This window comes from Acomys russatus, chromosome 11, assembly GCF_903995435.1.
Source record: "Acomys russatus chromosome 11, mAcoRus1.1, whole genome shotgun sequence".
Taxonomy (NCBI): Eukaryota; Metazoa; Chordata; class Mammalia; order Rodentia; family Muridae; genus Acomys; species Acomys russatus.
Window position 1 is genome coordinate 13,238,589 of NC_067147.1, and position 19,571 is coordinate 13,258,159.

A 19,571-nucleotide genomic window follows, 5' to 3' on the forward strand; every position below is an offset into this window, starting at 1 on the left:
AGGCTGTGCTCAAGAGGGTGGGAACATATTTTGGTTATGGGAAGCAGGCCAGGCCTCTCAAAGGAGGTGGAAATCACTCTAGAACTAAGCAATAAGAGGGAGTGGGGCATACTGGGGGAAAAAAAATCAAGATTTGTATCTCAGGGATATAGAGTCTTGGCATGGGAAACTTCAGAACAGACAGTGCGAGAGAGAGAGAGAGAGAGAGAGAGAGAGAGAATCGGGTAGACTCTGAGACTCCTGTACCGAGGAGATAGGAGGCAGAGTATCAAGACAGGAATTTCAGGACTTGGGGTGTGGACTGACTGTGGGGGGTGAGGACTAAGGAAAATACCTAGGCTATTGACTCCAAGCACCTGAGTGGCCAGTGATGTTCATTGACATTAGGGACTGAATTGGCGCAATTAGGATGTTTGGGAGCGAGACTTGAGAATTGTCTTTGGAGCATACTACATTTAAGACAGCAGTGACACATGCCAGGGCATCTGTCACAGAGGCAACAGGAGATAGAGACCTGGAAGCCAGGACAGATGACAGAGCTCCATCTGGAAATGGGGGAGTTGTCGGTGTGAAGGCGGCATTTGTGCTGGGCCTCAGACTCTCCTGGGCAGTAGTTTTTCATCCCTGCCTGCACATCAGATCACACGGAGCTTCAGTAATATAACGCTTGCTCCAGAACCCACCCGAGGAATTTAATTTAACCTATCTACTCTGGGACCTAGATGGCCTTATCGTTCAGAGCCTGAGAGAGACTTTTCCTATTTAGGCAGTCTGGAAGGATGCCTGGCTTCGAGAGGAAGTTCAGTTAGACAGGAGGGCCCAGGACTGTACTTTCACAAGCCCTGCCCTCATAGACATGTGTGTGTGTGTGTGTGTGTGTGTGTGTGTGTGTGTGTGTCTTGTATGAGCATGCGTTTTCATGAGTGTGGATAGGTAGGTGTTCCTGTGTGTCCATCTGTGTGTGTCTATATGTAGAGGTCTGAGGCTGATGTCAGGATTCTTCCTGAGTTGCTGTCCATCTTGTTCACTGAGTAAAGTCTCTCACTGGGACCCAGAGTTCACTGATACGGGGTAGCCTTGCTAACCAGGTTGCTCCACATATCCCCTGTCTGTGCCTTCTGAGTGCTGGAATTATGTGGGCCCCCATGCTTACCCAACTTACTGGGCTCTGAGGATCGGAACTCTGGTCCTCAAACTTGAGCAAGAGGTACTTTATCCACTGAGCTACCTCTGCAGTTCCTAAAGTCTTTCCCTAGAGTAGCAAGTGATCGAAAAGTTGCCCACTCTTTGTATCCGCCTTCTGCTTGGATTAGCTCCTTTTTAGGGGTGAGTAAGGTTCAGGCCTCGAGACAATGCGACCAATTACTCTGTCCTTGCCTGAACCTGGGACTCCTTTGTGTCCTGCGTTCTCAGTTTCTGAAGGGATTGCCTGCGTGCTGATGACTGCATGTCTTTCAGCCTGTCATTTGAGTATCCCCTGATGTGGTTTAGCGGCAGCCACTATTTGTCATGGTTGAAAGATGAAGAACCTGCCTGGCTTTTGTTTGGCGTTGTGCTGGAAGAATCTTGTTGTGGTTGTGGCGGCTGCTAGGAGAGGCTAGAGAAACACGGAAAATGCATGTACTTTTATATATTGGCGTTCTCCGATAGAAACTCTATCGGTTATTCTGGGTTGTCTGTAGCTGTCTTGGAGGATAACTCTTAAAAAGTCACAGAGCCCTTTAAAATGTCACCTGCTCTTTAAAATTTTCACATCCAAGGGCTATTAAATGCCCATGGTCTCCAAATAGGGACAGCTAAGAGTAAATAGAAATATGCCCATATACCCACACGTGCTGAACTCATATCCCAGTATATACGTGTCTGTGTAAGATCACACAGCTTTCACTTCAGCCTTCAGGAAATTTGCCACTCTAGAAAGTGGCTCATTAGGAAAATAACTCTCAGGGACAAACCTATAAGCTTTTATAGCTGTGGAGAGAGAGAGAGAGAGAGAGAGAGAGAGAGAGAGAGAGAGAGAGAGAGAGAGAGAGAGAGAGAGAGAGAGAGAGAGAGGAAGGAGGAGGAGGAGGGGGAGGAGGAGGAGCAGAGAGAGAGATGCCATGCAATGTGTAACAATTCCGTGATTATGAAACTAGCTAGACCCAGGGAGCTACACAGCTAGGAGTTCAGTGTGGTATGCTATGGCCATTTATTATGGTATTGGAGGAGTTATTATTTTTGTAATTGAACTGTGGCTAGTCTTTCTTCGTAAGTTAAAAACTAGTCTTGATACTTCACTGGGATTCCTCCTTAAGTGTTGTGGGCCCTCTGAGTCACCAGGGGCAGCTCAGAGAGGAAGACAGAATGCCAACATTGATTAATAGGACCTCGCCGTGAGCAGAAAGCTCATTCATATGTGTTAGGGCTGTGGCTTCATTCTAGGCAAGCTTGTCAATAGTTGAGGGCCACGGCCTAGTTACCCTGCCTGGGCAGACCTCAGTTGGGGTCTAGGGGCTGTTTTGGGTCACCTCTAAAAACCTTTAGGTTTCTCAAATCTATTTGAGATCTGTATAAAATGGGGAAAATAATAATTAGCAATGGAATGGATTTCCTCCCCCCCCCCCCATCATGTTTTCAACTAGCTCGATTCCTTCTGTTACATCCAATGCCCAAAACACACACTGGCAGGAAGTAGGGTTGGCGGGGGGTGCATCTCAGTTAATGGGCCCAGTTGGAACATGCTTGGCTGTGGAGACAGCTACACTCATATTACCAAGCCTTGGCTTCCGGTCTGTTTTCTTTGGGCTAGGTAGGCAATGAAAAAGGAGACAGGAAAATACATTTTGGGGCAAATAAAATGAGGAATTTGCCTTATGAAGACAGCTTATAGCTGGAGAATTCTAATGCTCAACCTAACCCTCTGCTGACACATTTATCCCCCTTGTCCTGTAGGCAAGAAGGGGGAGGTAAGGTGTCACCACTTAGGGGAGTGACAGACACCCATCCCCAAGGCGATTAATGATCCGTGTTCAGCATTTTTTCCTCCGATGAGTTTTGCTTCAGAATGCATTTTCCATCTGGTCATTGTTGTAGCAATGTTCCTTGCGTCAGCTCCCCCTTGTTGGAGCGTGCAGTCTAGCATGCCGAGCAGCAGATAGGGCTTCCCAGCACATCTCTGCTTTCATGGTGGTTGCACAGCCACACTCTGCCACTGCACCAAGACAGCACTAATGGATGGGTGTGTGATTTTTGAAGATGTTTTAGTACTTTGATCTATTTTAATTTGCATATATCTTTAATTCCCAGGTTTTCTTTGCTTTACAACTTGAATAAACCAGAAGAAAAGGTCTCTCTCTCTCTCTCTCTCTCTCTCTCTCTCTCTCTCTCTCTCTCCCTCCCTCTTCCTCCTTCCCTCTCCCGCCCCCTCCCTTTTTTCTCTCCCCCCCTCTCCCTTTCTCTCCTGTCCCTCAAATAATGGGTTGTCACATTCACATTTACCTATTTAGCCCAGCAGCATTTTCCAATTTCTCGCATAAAACTACAGTAGTAGGTTTTAAATAAAACATATTCTCTCTGATTTAACACAGTTTATTATGTACTTTGAGGCTTTTACCATTTCTCAAAATACCCAGATGCCCCTGGACAACTTGACTTTCTTTGCTTCTGTATCTGCTTCCCACCTCTTCCTTCTCTTCCCCTCCTTTCCTTCTCTCTTCCCTTTTACCTTTCTTTTTCCTTTCTGGTTTCCTTTATTGAGTTTTAACTTGTCAGCAAGGAATCGGTAGGCAGTTGTAAGAAAAAAATTACTATAGTCACTATGGAAATTTGTCTTTAAGAATGTGTTTGCCCCAGTTCTGTGACAGTGCAGTAGACCCCCTGAACTTTCAGGTGGGGGTCCCCCATCTGGGAACAAGAAGGGTTCCCTAGTATGTACCCAGTCTCCTCATCCTTTCCTTGACAGGACTAGAGGAGTCACCCCAAGAGTCCACTCAAGCCCTTGACTCCATGTCACCCTTGGGACCCTCAGCTCTCCATATATAGACAGAATAAGGAAGGCCTCCCACCCCGCAATGCTTGGAGAGCAGTTTGCATAGACTCATCATAATAGATATCAGTATTGATAATTCATTGGCTTAGAGCACCCAGTATGTATGTTCACATATCTATTTAGCACGGTCAATTGTTCAGCTAATTAATCTGCTTTTATTTTATGATTTGCTGTTTCCAGGGCACAGACAGAAGCTTGATGACTCTAAACCTAGTTTGTTCTCTGACCGCCTCAGTGATTTAGGGCGCATCCCTCATGCCAGTATGAGAGTAGGTGTCCCGCCTCAGAACCCACGGCCCTCCCTGAACTCTGCACCAAGTCCTTTTAATCCACAAGGACAGAGTCAGATTACAGGTAAGACAGCCACATAGGTTTCACTTGGAGTCTGGCAGGCTGGGGGTGAGGGGCTACCAGATAAGATGTGTTTATTTCATGCCTTCCAGAGCTTTGGATTGGCTTGGGAAAGAATTAAGACGCGAAGATGCTCATTTCTTCCTTTTTATTAAGAGCATTTTGACATTCAACAACTTTGGGATAAAAATGAAGGTTTGTGCTAATGCTGTGCTGTGCAGCGATGTCATGTACAGTCTGGCGGGACGGGAAGAGCTGAGCTGCGGGAGGATGCATACTATATATTCTATATGGTATCTAGGTGGTGCAGGGGACTGTATCACGCCCTCACCATGAGACGATGAGTGGTATGGACTCTGACTTGAGCTTACATTTCTTATGTGTATAACTGTTTTATTTAGTTTGCTGCAAAATTTCCCAGGGCCAACAGGAAGTATTGATTGGTGGTTGGGAGGCACGGTCAGTGAATAGCTCTTCAGGCAGATGGAACCGCTTCAGGTTCGTGCTTAACTCCAGTTCTCCACATTGGATTTCTTTCTGTGTTTCAGTGAGCTTTATGTCTCTTCTTAACGCCAGCATGACGCCATCGCTGGTGTATGACGCGTGCTAAGATCCCAGCTCTTTCTGGTTTTGTGCCCCACTGGTGCAAACACAGATCTCACTTTAGGATCAGTGTGATTTCTCTTAGGTCCCATTGACAAGAATGTGTGGATCATGGCAGGTCTTTTTATTTGTGTATCAAAAATATCGAGAGGTCAAAGAATATTACATCATCTCTTGCTGTCTTTGCTAGAGGCGGGCTAGACTAGTGAGAAAATGAGTCAAATTCAAGAAGCCCTAAGTGTGCATCTTTTGATGCTAAGTTTTCCTCTGCAGTGGGTATATTTAAGTGTCCTTAGTGGTCTCAAAACATAAATGTGCATGGCCTACCTCTTTCTTGGATATTTCCTCAGAGTAGATTTTTCTTTTTGTGAGTGTGTTAAGTGGATGTACTTGCCTATTTGGATATGGAATTGTAAAAAATACATGCATCGACACTTTGGAGAGCACAGGGTAGCTGCATCAGAAGAATGTTAGCGCTCTGTGAAGAAGACCATGTCTTAACCTATATGAAACTTTAAACAGCACACATGAGGCAAAAGGCTAAAATGTGTATTAGATCTGTTGGTGATAAAAAGTGCAAGGGTGAAATTCACACTAGTTTGTGAATATTACAAACTTAAAGTAATGGACTTTACTTGATTAAAATTTGAAGTAGCTATCTTATAATAATTCTTAGACTGTGTGTGCATGTTCACATATACTTGTGTGTGTGTGTGTGTGTGTGTGTGTGTGTGTGTGTATCTGCTCTTACATTATTTGTAATCTTGAATAATTTTATAGACATACCTAATACATACATAGTATGATTTTGTAACCACTAGTGTACTTACATTTTTATTTCTATATTCTAATATTTAACTATTTGTCAATATACTAATGACTAATAGTTTTAATATTTTACTTACTTTAATGTGTATGAGTGTCAGCCTGTGTGTATGTATGAGTTCCATAGGAATGTGGTGCTCTCAGAGTCCAGAAGAGGGCATCAGATTGCCAGCAACTGAAGCTTCAGATGTTTTTTGAGCCACCATGGGTGTTGGGACCCAAACCTGGACCCTCTCTCTATAAGAGCAGCAAGTGCTCCTCACTGCTGAGTCATCTTTCTAGCCTCCTACAACTGTTCTTTAAAGTGACCCCCTGACTCTGTCTAGTGTTAGATTCACTTCTAACACTTAAATCTAAAAGTGGAGTCACAGAGAAGTTCCAGAAGCCCAGAACCTAAAAAGGTGCTTTAGACATCATTAAGGCAGGCACTGGAAAGGCACTGGCAAGGGGCTATCTTTAGCAGCATCCCTGTGCCCAGATGCAAGAGCGAGGCTCTGAGAATGCAGGAGAGGATGGGGGACTGAGCATCTGAGCGCTATCAGGAGCATGAGCCGCCTCTGAAGAGTGGCAGCTTCTCTCCTCCATCCTCCCTCTTGGGAAGGTCAAGATCCTTGCTTGCAGTTGTTCAGCCCATTAGTGGCGGGACAGTGACTTTTCATTCTCTGGGTATATTTCTTAAAATGAAAATATGAAAGTCCATAGGTACTGGTAGCATCTTGGAAGTTCATTTTTAAAATATTAGTTCTTCATTTGGAGGCTATGCTACTGGTGGAATCAGTTGCAGGTCGGTTGTTGTCACTGGTGTCATCACTGGTGTCGTCACTGTCTTCCCCAGGCTTCTCCTGAGGGTACAGCAGCTTTTCTTCAGCCTCCCAATTGGGAGGGTGCACATGTGTGTCTGTGACACGCTCTGCTGCTCTTGGTTGTGTGAACTTTCTTTAAATGACCTCATACTGTTAGGGAGGAGGTAACAAAGATACCTGCATGAACCCAGACAGGTAGAAAAATCCGGAAACACCCGGGGCAGTAGCTAGACCATGGTGAATGGGTGGATTTAGTCTTGGATTATGCTTTTGTTTATTTAGTAAGTGTGCTTTTATGCATGTCCCACCACATGCAGGGGGAAGAGGGAAGTGCCATCTTCATTTAAGGGGCTGATTTATGTCTTGGTCCTCACACACCATACTTTTCCTATGTGCACTGATGAGACTGAATTCCACCTTAGGTCTCTTCATTATTTTTCCTTGGGAAGAGCCTTTGTCCGAAGGATCATCTCCATTTTCTAAGCATTCGCAGGGATGGCCTTATCTCCTAGCTTCTGTGTGTCTGTTGTCTGTCTTTTCTACTGGCTACTGTAACTTCTACATGTTGACTTGATGAGAATCTAACAGAGAAGTTTGTGAAAAAAAAAAAAAAAGACTAGTATATTATGTTTGTGTTGTTAGCACTGGCTGTGTTCTCTAGTTTCTTCCTTCCTTCCTTCCTTCCTTTCTTTCTTTCTCTTCTCCTTCTTCTTCTTTTTGTTTTTTTTGAGACAGGGTTTCTCTGTGTAGCCTTGACCATCCTGGCCTGACTTTGTAGACCAGGCTGGCCTCAAAACTCACAACAATCCCCCTGCCTCTGCCTCCCAAGTGCTGGGATTAAAAGCATGAGCCACCACTGCCTGGCTCTCTCTAATTTCTTATCCAGGCTGTTCTTGTTTCTTAAAGGTAAAATGCGGCAGACATCACATTTCTATGTAATGCTGGGTGGTTCAACCATTTTGTTTCATACCACGAGGAGCTGTGAGGCTCACACTCTTCAGTCTTGCCTAGAATGAGAACACCTTCACAGTAGTTCATGTCTTCATTGTAGGTCATGCAGTCTTCTGTTCAAAGATGTTTGTAACAGGACCTGGCTCTCTCTCATTAGCTTGGTTCTCTTGAGTTGTTATCCCCAAACAGCACAGTGGCCATGGTTGTACGATCCCCTCAAGCAGTTTTGTCTTGCCCAACATCAAAGGCAGATGACTTCTTCAGAGTCCCAGACCAGCAAGATAAAATTCAAGGAAATCGTTAGCATTTAGCATTTCATAATTAGCATTTTCCCCTAATGTCTCTTGCAGTTCCTAGGGCCAAAGGTTCTGACCATATGGTGGGCTGGCTTCTTTGCTGTGCCAGGCTGGTGGTGGTGTCACTTTGTTGACGTCTTTGATGGCTCATGTTCTTTCTGCCTGAAGGACCAGGGCCTCCCCACAGCTTCCTGAGGAAGTTGCTTCCTCCCCACCTCCTTTTATCATTCTGACATCTGCTGCCTGTCTCTTGGCACCAGGAAACCCCTAGCCTGTTGCAAACATCAACTCTTTTTGATTGAGTGTGTGGCAATGGCTGTGGAGGTCAGGATGCCATGCTAGAGGTGTCCCTCAAGACAGTTGCCACTGTGAGTTCTCTGTGTGACACAGCTGTATGTAAAAGTAATTCTGGTTATTCAAGTCCTTGGACTTGGTATGATGGAGCATTGATCTCATCGCTGGGAGGACAGTGTATTCTGCCATTAGCCTCTTAATCATTCATTCAGGAAGTCGGTTGATGCTTAATGTCCATGGGGCATTGTTGTAAAAGAAGGAAATAGACACTGCTTTTGTAGCGAAGTTTATGTGTTTTAGAAATGCAGTGTTTCATATCTGCGTTCTAGCTCAGATTTTTTTTTTTTATAACAGGCGCTCTCATTAGCTTACATTTCAGTGACATTTACAGCCAATAAAGGAGCAGTACGAGAATCTAAGATATCATTTCAACTCATAAGGGCCCAAGAAGATAAAATGAGACACTCGGTACAGGACAACTCAGGAAGGGAAGGAGCTAACTTTGACTGTAAACTTGGGAAAGGCGTCTTTGAGGATAGGCCTGTGAGGAGCAGCATACCAAGTGGAGGGAGAACTCAGAAAAGCAGGCCGAGGCAAAGTTGCGGAGGGCCTTGAAGGCCACGGGAAGGGATTCTGTGTGCAGTGGGGAGAGGAAGCAAGGGAAGGGTGGTTTCTAAAGACTGCCATGTTTGCATGGGCCCTGAGCAGGTGCCCCTATAGGGTGCATCCCGAGGGCCAAAGGTAGAAGCAGGGTTATGGGTGTTCAAGACACTGCTCCTGGAGCTGATGAGGCTGGTATTGAGGGGAGCATAGGAGCGTTTGACATTTTGACCTAGGCAGCTGGAAGGCAGTGATATCATTTTCTGATATGGGGAAGACTTCGGGGGTGTGTCAGTTGTTTATTGAACATTTAACGAAAGTTAATTCTCCATACATGTGGATAGTGGGAGTATACAGGATAGGGTTGTTGTGTTTTGTTTTTTTACTCTGACCATTTTTAGTGGGTCTCCAGTCAAGAACAGATTCTTGCACGTCTGCTAGATGGACTTGCACGTCTGCTAGATGGACCATCATATTACTTACAGTGGCTTTCTCTTTGTGGAATGTGCATGCCGCTCTGACGTTTTACAGCTTCTTTAGTAGTCTGTCACCGTGTTCCTGCTTTCCTCTTTCTCTGGCATATTATTCCGTCATTGTTTTCCCAAAGACGTTCCTTCTTCCAAACTTGGATCAACTGTCGCCGCCTCTGCCAGGCCTCTTCCGACCCACTCACTGAGCCAGGCTCCCTTACCGTCTTGTGCAACTGTCCACTCTATCACACCCCACGTGGGGCCGATTACTTGAACACACGTTGTTTCTTGCATCAGACTTTCCACTTTTCAAAGTCTAAGGCTAGGTCTTACTCAGCCTTGGTGACTTTTGGTTTGGTGATAAATGAATAAATAGGTCATTGATTTCTTCAGGAAGTATGATTGAATATTATCCCGGGCTTAGTGTTTTTGCAGTTCCTATTTGATTGGATTCCTATCGGCTATCACTCATTCTTGCACGTCACAAGCTGGGCATTGTTCCAACGAGGTCAGGGCATCCGCCCTTCACAATGGGTCTTTTAGGTAGGTGGCATTGTTGTAGCAACTGAGAGCCAGAGAAATAAAGTAACTCCACCAGGACCCCGCTTACAACTGCTGAATATTAAATACAGGATTTAAGAAAGATCCACACAGGTCCAGGGCCTTGTGCTCTTAACTGCCAAGCACTCCTGACATTCCTCAGTTTAACTGAATATTGTCTTGGGTGCCAGTGAAGACACATTTATTAAAGGAATACCTTAGACCCGTGCTTTAAAATGCTTATTGATGCCTTAAGGGGATTCTGAAACGATATATATTTTATAGATCTTTGTAGATGGCTGCAGTCCAATTTCATTGCTATCTTAGTTGTTTTTGAGTTTCAGATTTTTAGTGACCAGTCACCTGTACCTCCACCAACTGGACATGTTATTAACCATCTAAGTGACATGTGTTGTGTGTGTGAACACTTCCTTTTTTTTTCTTCCCACTGGGGATTATTTAGGGTCCTCTGGGAAGATAATGTCCTAAAGGAGATATGCTAGGGATACCTGACTTATTCTTTAATATGCAACAAAAATAATTTTTAATGATTAGAGTGCAGTTATAGAAAGCATACATCCATAGTGCTACTTTTAAAACAACAACTGGTAGTGGTGGGGGGGACCAGTTTGCCAGACAGCCTAAGGCTGTATAAATTGGTCGGGGTAAAGGGTTCTTCCTCCACTTTAGTGTGATTCTGTATATTCTCTTTGGGGGAATAAATATCCTTTAGAAACGAAGAGCCTCTCCAGCAAACTATGACAGAGGGATTAGCCTGTGCACGGTTGGCTGACCTAGGCTCAGTCCTCTGTGCTTATCCTGAAGCATTTACCAATATAATCTTCTCAGAAACAGGAAAGGACAGCTGAGCAGTGTGTGTCTCAAATGATCTTTTTCATCAAGTGCTGAGTGACCACACAGTTCTGTAATGGGAAACAAGCTTGCGGGTGACATGGGCATAAGTGGTGGTGGTGGCGGCGGCTGTGAGTGTGTCTGAGAGGAAACCCAGCAGAGGCTCAGGAAGAGTGGCTGCAGGCTTCTGCCGGTGTGGATCTGGAGTATGAAGTAAGCCAGTTGGTCCCTATTACCCGGAGGCACCGTGGAACCCAAAAGAGCTGAGGCCACCAGCTCAAAGACACACTGTTGGAAATAGTTTTGTTTTCCATTGGTGGTACTGTGTTTGAGTTGCTGACGTGACTGGAAAATCCTGCCCTGGCTTCTCCCTTTGAGCGCCTTTGAGCAGGGTATCCAGGTAAATAGGCTTGCCGTCTTGCCCATGTGTGCACCGGAAATCTCACTGGAGGAAGTTGCTGATCACAGCTCTAATTTTTTTTTTTTTAAAAAAAGAACACAAAACCTGTGTGTAAACACCATCTCAGTGTCACATGTATTAGCTTTGGGAGGCAGCCTCTGCGTACAGTCGAAGTGAAGCCTGTGCTCCCATGTTTAAAGGGCAAGGCTCCTTAGAGGGGAATGGCAGTGAGGGGCTTATTCTGTTGCTTAGCCTGCTGGTCATGTCCACAAAGTAACTTCTACAAGGTGCTCTGATTTGTGTCTGGTGGCGTTCCTTTATTCTCTGAAGATTCTTCTAGAATCAGAGAGAGATGATTACCTGAGAAAAATCAGTTTCTTGTCCCAAAGACTCATCTCTGTGTTTTCTTCTTTCTGGACCAGAAGATCCCCAGCTGGGATCTAGTTATAAGAGGAGGCTGTTTGCTTCAGGCTGCTTCGTCCTGGTCCACTCAGTCTCTAGGTGTCTTTGTAGAGAAAGCATTGGTTTAATTCTTCCATTCTTTCCCAAGGCACCATCTTTTTTTCTGACGGTTTCATGCTGGTTTTATGTACACTATGTAATATATGTGTTATGGCGTTCGAACATGTATGAATGCCGTCCCTCTGTTAGTTGCCTAGGGACCTTGCTCACTGCCTTTTACTCTCAGGGATGGCCTGTAGACCAAAGGCTCAGGAAACTACTTCGGAAGGAAATATGCAACTAGAAGGCAGACCCAGGAGAGACACTACCAGGCACATCTGCCCCGGGTGCTCTAGAGTATATTATGACCATCTTTGAGTTTCTGGAGCGTCTCAAAGAGAATGACAATAATAATTTATATATTTTCAAGCTAGAAACATATTCTAAGCCAGTCTTAGTATAATACATTGACCATGTAAAATATATGGACATGTTATGTATAGTATTTAATACTAATTTGTATGCAATATATTATCATTTAATATATAAAAATACTCCAGGAATAAAATTGCACAAGACTACTGATTTATGAACATCTAGTTAACTTTTTTTTAGGGCTTTGTTCAATCATGATTTGCTTTTTAATAGTTTAGAAACAATGTGCCTTAATGGAATTTCAAACTGCAGTCTTGGTAGAGCTTGTCAGGGTTGCCTTATTTAGTGACTAAGAAAGTCGGAGCCTTGTGGAGATCTCCAAAATCCACAGAGCTGCAATTGGAAATCTGTGCATCTGGATGTGAGATGGTTTTAGGTGGGGAGAGGGGAGGAAGGCTTTGCGAGGAAGTTAATTTACCTGTGTGAGATATCACCAGAGTGAATGGAGGGAAAGAAAGAAATGACTTAAAATTTTTTATTTGAGTTTTAATTACTGGTCATGGTGACTTTGGGGGATTACATCACTCCACGGCTTGCAGTCTGTTGGGAGCGCTGCAGCTGGGTGACACTCCCACACCCCCCCATCCTCACCCCCCACCCCACCCCGTCTCACAGCTGACCAGAGTAAGGCCACGCTTGTGTACTTGCTCCGTCCCTCTTCTATCATTGTAGGATTGTTTCATGGTTCAAATTCTTCACCCAGCGATTGTTCCTTACACCTGCACCTCACTGTGGCCCTTGGGAAGATCGCTTCTAAGCCTTCTAGGCTGTGGTAAAGACAATGGACAGGCTTAGGACCGGAATGCTACTAGATGTATTCTTCAAAGCTGGCTGTGAGCGGCCGTTTCCTCATAGATCTCTTCACTGCTGACAGACACACCACATTAGACAGCAAGCATCTACCTGGCCAGATTCAGGTTCACAACAGGCTGGTGAGCTTTCTACTCACTAGTTGCCCTAGGAGCCCTAGGGGCAATTTTTAAGTGAGTCCCCTTCTGCCTTCTGGGTTAGGGGGTGAGAAGGGGTGAGAACTGCTTTGCACATAGGCTTTTGAGCAGTGGTGTTTTTAGTGGCGTGGAAACATGCTACCACTAACAATGGCTCTCAAATAGTAAACAGATGTAAGAGTTTTACCAACAGCAAAGATATGTTCAGAGAGAGGAAGATGGAACCAAGGCTTGTAAATCCTACTCTACCTTGTGTGGTAAACTTTGAAAGCAAAAATCACTTAGCAATATCAAATGTTATACTAAAGCCAGAGAGTAAGGTGAAGCTCGCCAGCCAACAGAATCATTGGGAGACATATTTGACACATGCGTGGGGGGCGGGGTGGGGGGACTTTCTAGCTGCTGCTCCGTCAAGTAGATAGCCTCTGACGTATGGTCGCCGTACATTCTTGCAACACCACAAAACAGAGCTCATTTTGGAGCAGAGTCTTGAGTTTACCTAGGGCAGCAGGCTGCTCTTCCTCGTCATATCACCTCTCTCGGGCTGTCATTTCCTCATCAGAGTGTTTGTGTTGCTCTCTTATAGAGAAAGCATTATTCTTGATGGGAAACATTAAATCAAAATGAGGCAAAAAAAAAAAAAAAAAAAACCAAAAAAAAAAACTCCAACAAAACATATGCCTACTAACAGCGATTAACTGTTAATCTTTGTTGTGTTTTAGTATCTCCTGGGGCAGGCTGTTAAAAGTATTCTTCAACTTAGAATCAGGATATAAGAGGTGCAGCCCAAAAATATTCCCCTGGTCTTACATCCCAGGGTCACCTTGCCCATTCAGAGCCAATCCTGGCACAGCCTGGGGTGCTTCAAAGCCTCATTCTTACAGTCAGATCGCGTGCTGAGCCATTTCGCTGTCTTCTGCTTGTCTCTGGCCTTCCCAAGTGTGGCCCCTAGGCTCCACCTGGATGTGCATTTCAGCTGCTGTTTTCCCTGCACGCCCTTGCCTGTGTCCAGCCCTCAGCTGGATTTCTGCCCGTTTTCCGTTATGATGCTGTCAGAGAGAGACTTTTCAAATGCACCACCGACTGTGCCACCCCATTAAACAAACAAAGCAGAACAACAACAACAACAATAAAAACCCCAACCAGCCTGGAGTGACGTTCCTTTACACTTAGTGGGATTCCAGCACAGACCAGCAGTTTCCACATCACCTGGCTCCTCCCTGCCACTTCTGCACTCTCACCTCAGGATTCTTTCATGCTTTTTCCAGTCCCCATAAATACACCAACTGTCAAGTCCTCAAAAAAGGTGATACTGTCTCTTTCCCAGGAACTAGATGCCCGCTGACTCTTTGCCCAACCCCTGGGAACCCTTACACAATTATCTTCTGGGCTTCGCCCTCCTGATCAAGTATTGGCTGGCTCATCCTGACCTTTGGGAAGCTGTGCCTGATGCCCAGGTTTCTCCCACCATCTGTTCCTAAGGGGCCACTGTCTTACCACTTGTCATGATGATGATTTGATTGCTGTCTCTCCTGTCTGGCTGGAATCTCCAGACAGTATGGACTTATAGTTCTATTTTTTTTTTTTTTTTTTATCCATCACTAATATTCTTAGTGCCCAGCACATCGCCAGAGTGCACAATAACTAGTTTTCAATGAAGAAAACGAGTGCCTGGGGGACAATTGTTAGAACCATGGGTAATCATATCTACCCGATAATAAATGTAACCGTGCTTGGGGTGTGACACCCCAGGCACTCTATCTGACCAATTTGATGGACACCAGCCCAAATCTGATCCCGGACTTACTACAACCACATGGATTTGAACTTCTCGCCACACTCTTTGGCCAGCCCCACGTTCTAGTTATAAATCCAAACTGTGAGTTGCACCCCTTTGCATCTGATTCCTTTCCTTCTGTTGCCTTTACCACTGAGGCCTGTAAGGCTAAGGCCAGTTTGGGCATGACATGCGGCTGGACCTTCTGAGTCCTGTTTTGGGGTTTTCTTTTAATACAGGCAGCCCCTGTGTTTTCGTAAGACTGTTGCCAGCCTCACACAGCCCAGTGTTGGTGTCACTGCAGATACACCGGCATCTCTCTGTTTAGACATACAGCTTGGTTCTGGCTTCCTTTCCCACATCATGTTCTGGGAGATGACCCCTTCTGCAGCTCCTACCATTTCTTGTCCTCTTCTGTGCTGTTGTCTCTGGGGACTTGAGTCCCCCCCTTTCTTATTGCTTAATAACCCACTCTCATGCCTACATAGCACTTGAGTTTTATCTGACTAACTTGCTGCTCTTTCCTCTAGTGTCCTTTTGTGGCTCTGTCAATCAACTGGGTTGCTGTCCCACCAAGTGATTCTGTTTTCTACCTTGCTTGGTTTGCCGACCAGAGGACAAGCAGAATCCTATTCTCAGGCTTTCTCTATCATGAGCCACATTGTGACGAAAGCGCCCCCAGATCCCCCAATCCCCTGACTCCCCCATCCCTTCACCCCTACCTCCCCATGGTATTTCCCAGCAGCTGTCTTTCAGAGTCCTCTCAAGGCAGCATTGCATGGCCTCTGTCATTTCTGTTGCAACTTTTAGCTTCAGGAAGGATTGTGTTGGGAGCTCACTTTCCTGAGCGAGGGTCACAGAATTTTACAGGCGGGAAAAATCTTTCCCAACGTAGCATATCCATTCTTGCTTTGAGAGAACTGCAAGAATCTGACAATGTAAGTCACTGGTTGGTGGCAGCACACTTAAGTGGAGGAGGCTGTTCATGCTTACACAGGGCTGGCCATTTGGCTGGAGGACCTGAACAGAGTGAAGCAAGCTCATTCTGAAAACCAGGCCAGCTGAAAGGGCTTTCAGAGAACACACAGTGTGTATCCTTGAATATTCCATGCACACTGTTTTGAAATAGGAATTTCTATGTGTGAGAATTTGGATGGATGTGCAACTATGTTCATTGTGACAGGCATGTGTTGAGAAGAGGACTGACAGTGATTAACTGCTAATGTAATTGGCCATATTTGACCCTGGCAGTGGTGGAGAGAGGCATGGCTCTAAAGCAGACTCTGTTTACACTTCGATTTAAATAGTCCATTTTTTTTCTCAATGAATACCTGAGCCTCATTTGAATACCAAGTAGGGAAGAGTGGATTAAATGATAAGAGGTGGTAGCATGGGGGAGCCCTGAGTTGTACTCCCCACCTGTAGCTGTGGCCACTGCAGACACAGAATGAAAACCTCTGCTGTTGTCCCCTTTTTCACAAGACAATTGTACAATCCTGTGGGTAGCGCCAGCAGGAAGAAGCATTGTGTGCTAGTCCAGGCTTTATCCATGGTTCCCTGTCTCCTCTCATCTCTCTGTGAAGCCTAGCACCGTGCCCATGGTGTGTCTCCTTGTGATTCTTAGGAAAGCCAGCCCTTTACACACTCATGTGTGTAAAGCCCACGGGGTTGCTGACCCCAGCCTCGCCCCTCATCTCCTTCGACTAGGCTTTGACAAAGCTCTCTGCCTGCCCCACTCCTTCCCCTAGTGACATTCCAGAAGTTTCTCGTGTTTCTCGTAAGGTCCCTCCCTCCTGTTTCTTACTCTCGGTGTCTAGTGTGCAGTCATACAGACATGGCATTTTTGGCTCTGTCCTTCGGGCTATTGGTGAGTACAAAGGCAGAGAGTCCCTTGCGCATCATTTGAGGGAGCTTGCAACCTCCTTCCAGTCTGGCTCCACGAACACAGAACATAGCTTCATTTCCTGGTGTCCCTACCTTTGCCTGAAGGACAGTTTGCAGTTCTATCGATGGAAATCGAACACCTGAGTTGCCCCTTTCCATGTGCTTTATAGCACCTGGGTCTGGTGTCTTCTGGGTTGTCATGTTTGAGGTTTATAGAGAGGAAGGCAGAGGACATGCTCTTCAGGAGCTCAGAGGGGAGATGAAGGGATGGAGAACGTAGAAAAACTGCCCTGGCACTGGTGCTCCTTGTCTTGTTTCTAACCTTGAAGTGTTCTTGAAAAGACAAATACATGCTTGCGATACACTGCCTCCTATGTCAAATGCTTGTTTTGTTTTGTTTGTTTGTTTTCTTGTTTTCAATGAGAATTTAACCTGAGCTCTTAGTAGCTGCTCTCAGAAGCCATGTTTTCCTCAGGACATGTGATGAGGGTAGTTCTGAGAGAGAGAGGTGGGGGGGATGCTTAGCTGCTGGGCATTCCTGGTGGTGAGACTCAGAGGTTGCTTTCTTGTGGCTGGAGGTGTTTCTCTCTGGTTCAGTCTGCAAAGTCTTTGGGGGGGGGGGACACCCACGTCTCTCTCTCCTCTCCTATTTAACCATTATGATCCGCCACTTCGGGCCTGAAAGGACTCTAGGCCCATTCTTGGAAAGACTTGGATTTTTCTCTCTCAAATGTATGTTACAGGTCAAATTTGATTTTTCAGTTCCTGCTAAACCTTTCTGTTTTAGGTGGCAGGAGTTGGTGCAGAAATAGAGGTGGGGTGATATTGAAATATGTTTGTAATAATTTATTATTTCAGATTTCCGAAGCACTAAAGAGAATTTGCACGGAAACGTAACACTAAAGGTTTTGCTTCTAAGCGTTAATATTAGCATAAAATATTTACACTTCTGTAATGCAGTGAGGTACTTTGGATCTGGGATTTGAATGTTGGCACGTAAAAAAGGGAACCGTAGTTTGAAAGCCTCATGGGAATACTGAAAGTTTAACAGCAGTGGCTGGAGAGATGGCTCAGTGGTTAAGAGCATCACTGCTCTTCCAGGGGACTCAGCCTCAGTTCCCAGCACCTGTGTTGTGCTGCACAACCACCTGTAACTCCAGTTCCAGGGGATCTGATGCCATCTTCTGGCCTCCTTGGGGACTGCACACATTTGGTGCACATATACACCTGCAGGCAAAACACCCATGCACATAAAAAAAAAAAAAAAAAAAAACCAACAAATAAAAACATCTTTAAAAATAAATCTTACAAAGTTCACAACTGGTTTGATGTCTTTTGATATCTTCTGAGAAACTGAAGATGCTTTTGTGTAGTTGCTGGTCACCCAGGACGTAACCTCCAGCCCATGCTTTACACATTCACGCTTTGGGTCTTCAAAAACTGGGACTATTCTTAGTCTGAAGTCACAGCTCCTGATACTTTCTTCCTGTTTTTAAAGACCCAGAAAAACAAGCCATGCCATGTGCCCCAGTGGGTTAAGCAAAGGAAGCCAAGGCTGAGCTGATTCATGGCTGACCTGCAGGTCTGTTGCAGAGCTAGCTCTGTATTGTCCTCAGTGCTGACTCCAGCAACACCTGCTCTGACTCATTGGAGGTCAGAGTGCATCTCAGAAGGCTCAGGTTTCTTCAGGAAGTACAGCTCAGAAAGCATTCATGAGATCCAGTTAAGGTGACTGATCTCCACTGTAGGCATTAATAACTGTACTCACACACACACACACACACACACGCATGAACACACACACACTTATATACACATACATACACACACATGAACACACACACTTACATACACATACATATACACAAACACACATAAACACATACAAAACACACATATGCACATTCAAAAACACATACACATATACAAATACAAACACACATATACACATACATACACAAACACATACACACATACACACACATACATACACAAACACATACACACATATACACACATACACACACATACATACACAAACACACATACACATCATACACAGACATACATATACATATACAGAAACACATACACACACATAGGCACATGCACACTCACATATACAGAAACACACATACACACATACATATATAAAACATATATACACATACACACATGCACACTCACATACACATACATACACAAACACACATACACATACATAATACATATATACACACATGCAAACATATACATGCACACATACCTATACAAACACACATATACATACATACATACATAATATGTACATACATACATACATACATATGTACATACACAAACAGACATATGCAAACATGTAATCATGTATTTAAGTTAGGATTACACATTCCTCCCACCACAAGACTGGAACGTTGGAGGCTATGCTATTTGAAAATATGGTAATTTCTCTTCCTGAGATGAAACCAAGTCCGAGAAGGAACAGGGGTCAAAGCTAGAGGGTTTGACTCAGGTCACCTGTGTGATAAGCACAGATGCCCCCTGACAATGTGCTGAGCTATAAAGTCGAGGCTTAGATGGGCCTGGCCTTTGTCCACTCAGCGGCCCAGAATTGGCATCTGTGAGATTAATGGTCTGTTTGCTCATCCATTGGGTGCTAGGTGAGGTCTGGGGCAGGGGCTGCCCCTCATACCTGGCCCAGTGGGCTCATGACGGTGCTCGTTACAACTTGTTCTTCTTCAGCGTCTCTCCTGCCTCCCCACCACTGCCATACAGTCTCAGGATGAGGACCGACCTTGAAAGAGATTGGCTGGGCTGCGGCCAGTCCTCTGAGAGAGAAAGGACAGAGCAATCTTCGGTGTTTGGTGTTAGTCAGAACATCTTTGGGCAGGGCCTCCACCAAAAGCAAAGCTGTCCTTTGAGGGGCCATTCTAGTTGGTATCTGGCAGGCGGAAATTTTACGTAAAACTTCCTCGATGTAATAACTCTTTCATAGCTGAAGAGAAATTTAGAATGATTAATTACAGCATTCTATTATTATGGTGTTTATTCAGTTCACCTGGAAATTCACTG

At 45.0% G+C, this 19,571-nt stretch overlaps 1 protein-coding gene across 4 annotated transcripts in view; it reads left to right on the top strand.

Moving 5' to 3' along the window:
- Nucleotides 1-19,571, top strand: part of Runx2 (RUNX family transcription factor 2) — a 135,020-nt gene that overhangs the window by 74,632 nt on the left and 40,817 nt on the right. For 2 of the 4 annotated variants that reach the window (XM_051152914.1, XM_051152915.1), the window contains exon 4: nucleotides 4,211-4,384. The exons of the other annotated variants lie outside the window; for them this stretch is intronic. In XM_051152914.1, the coding sequence (XP_051008871.1) occupies nucleotides 4,211-4,384 (174 nt within the window). The remainder of the gene's footprint in view (nucleotides 1-4,210; nucleotides 4,385-19,571) is intronic. 4 annotated transcript variants of the gene reach the window in all.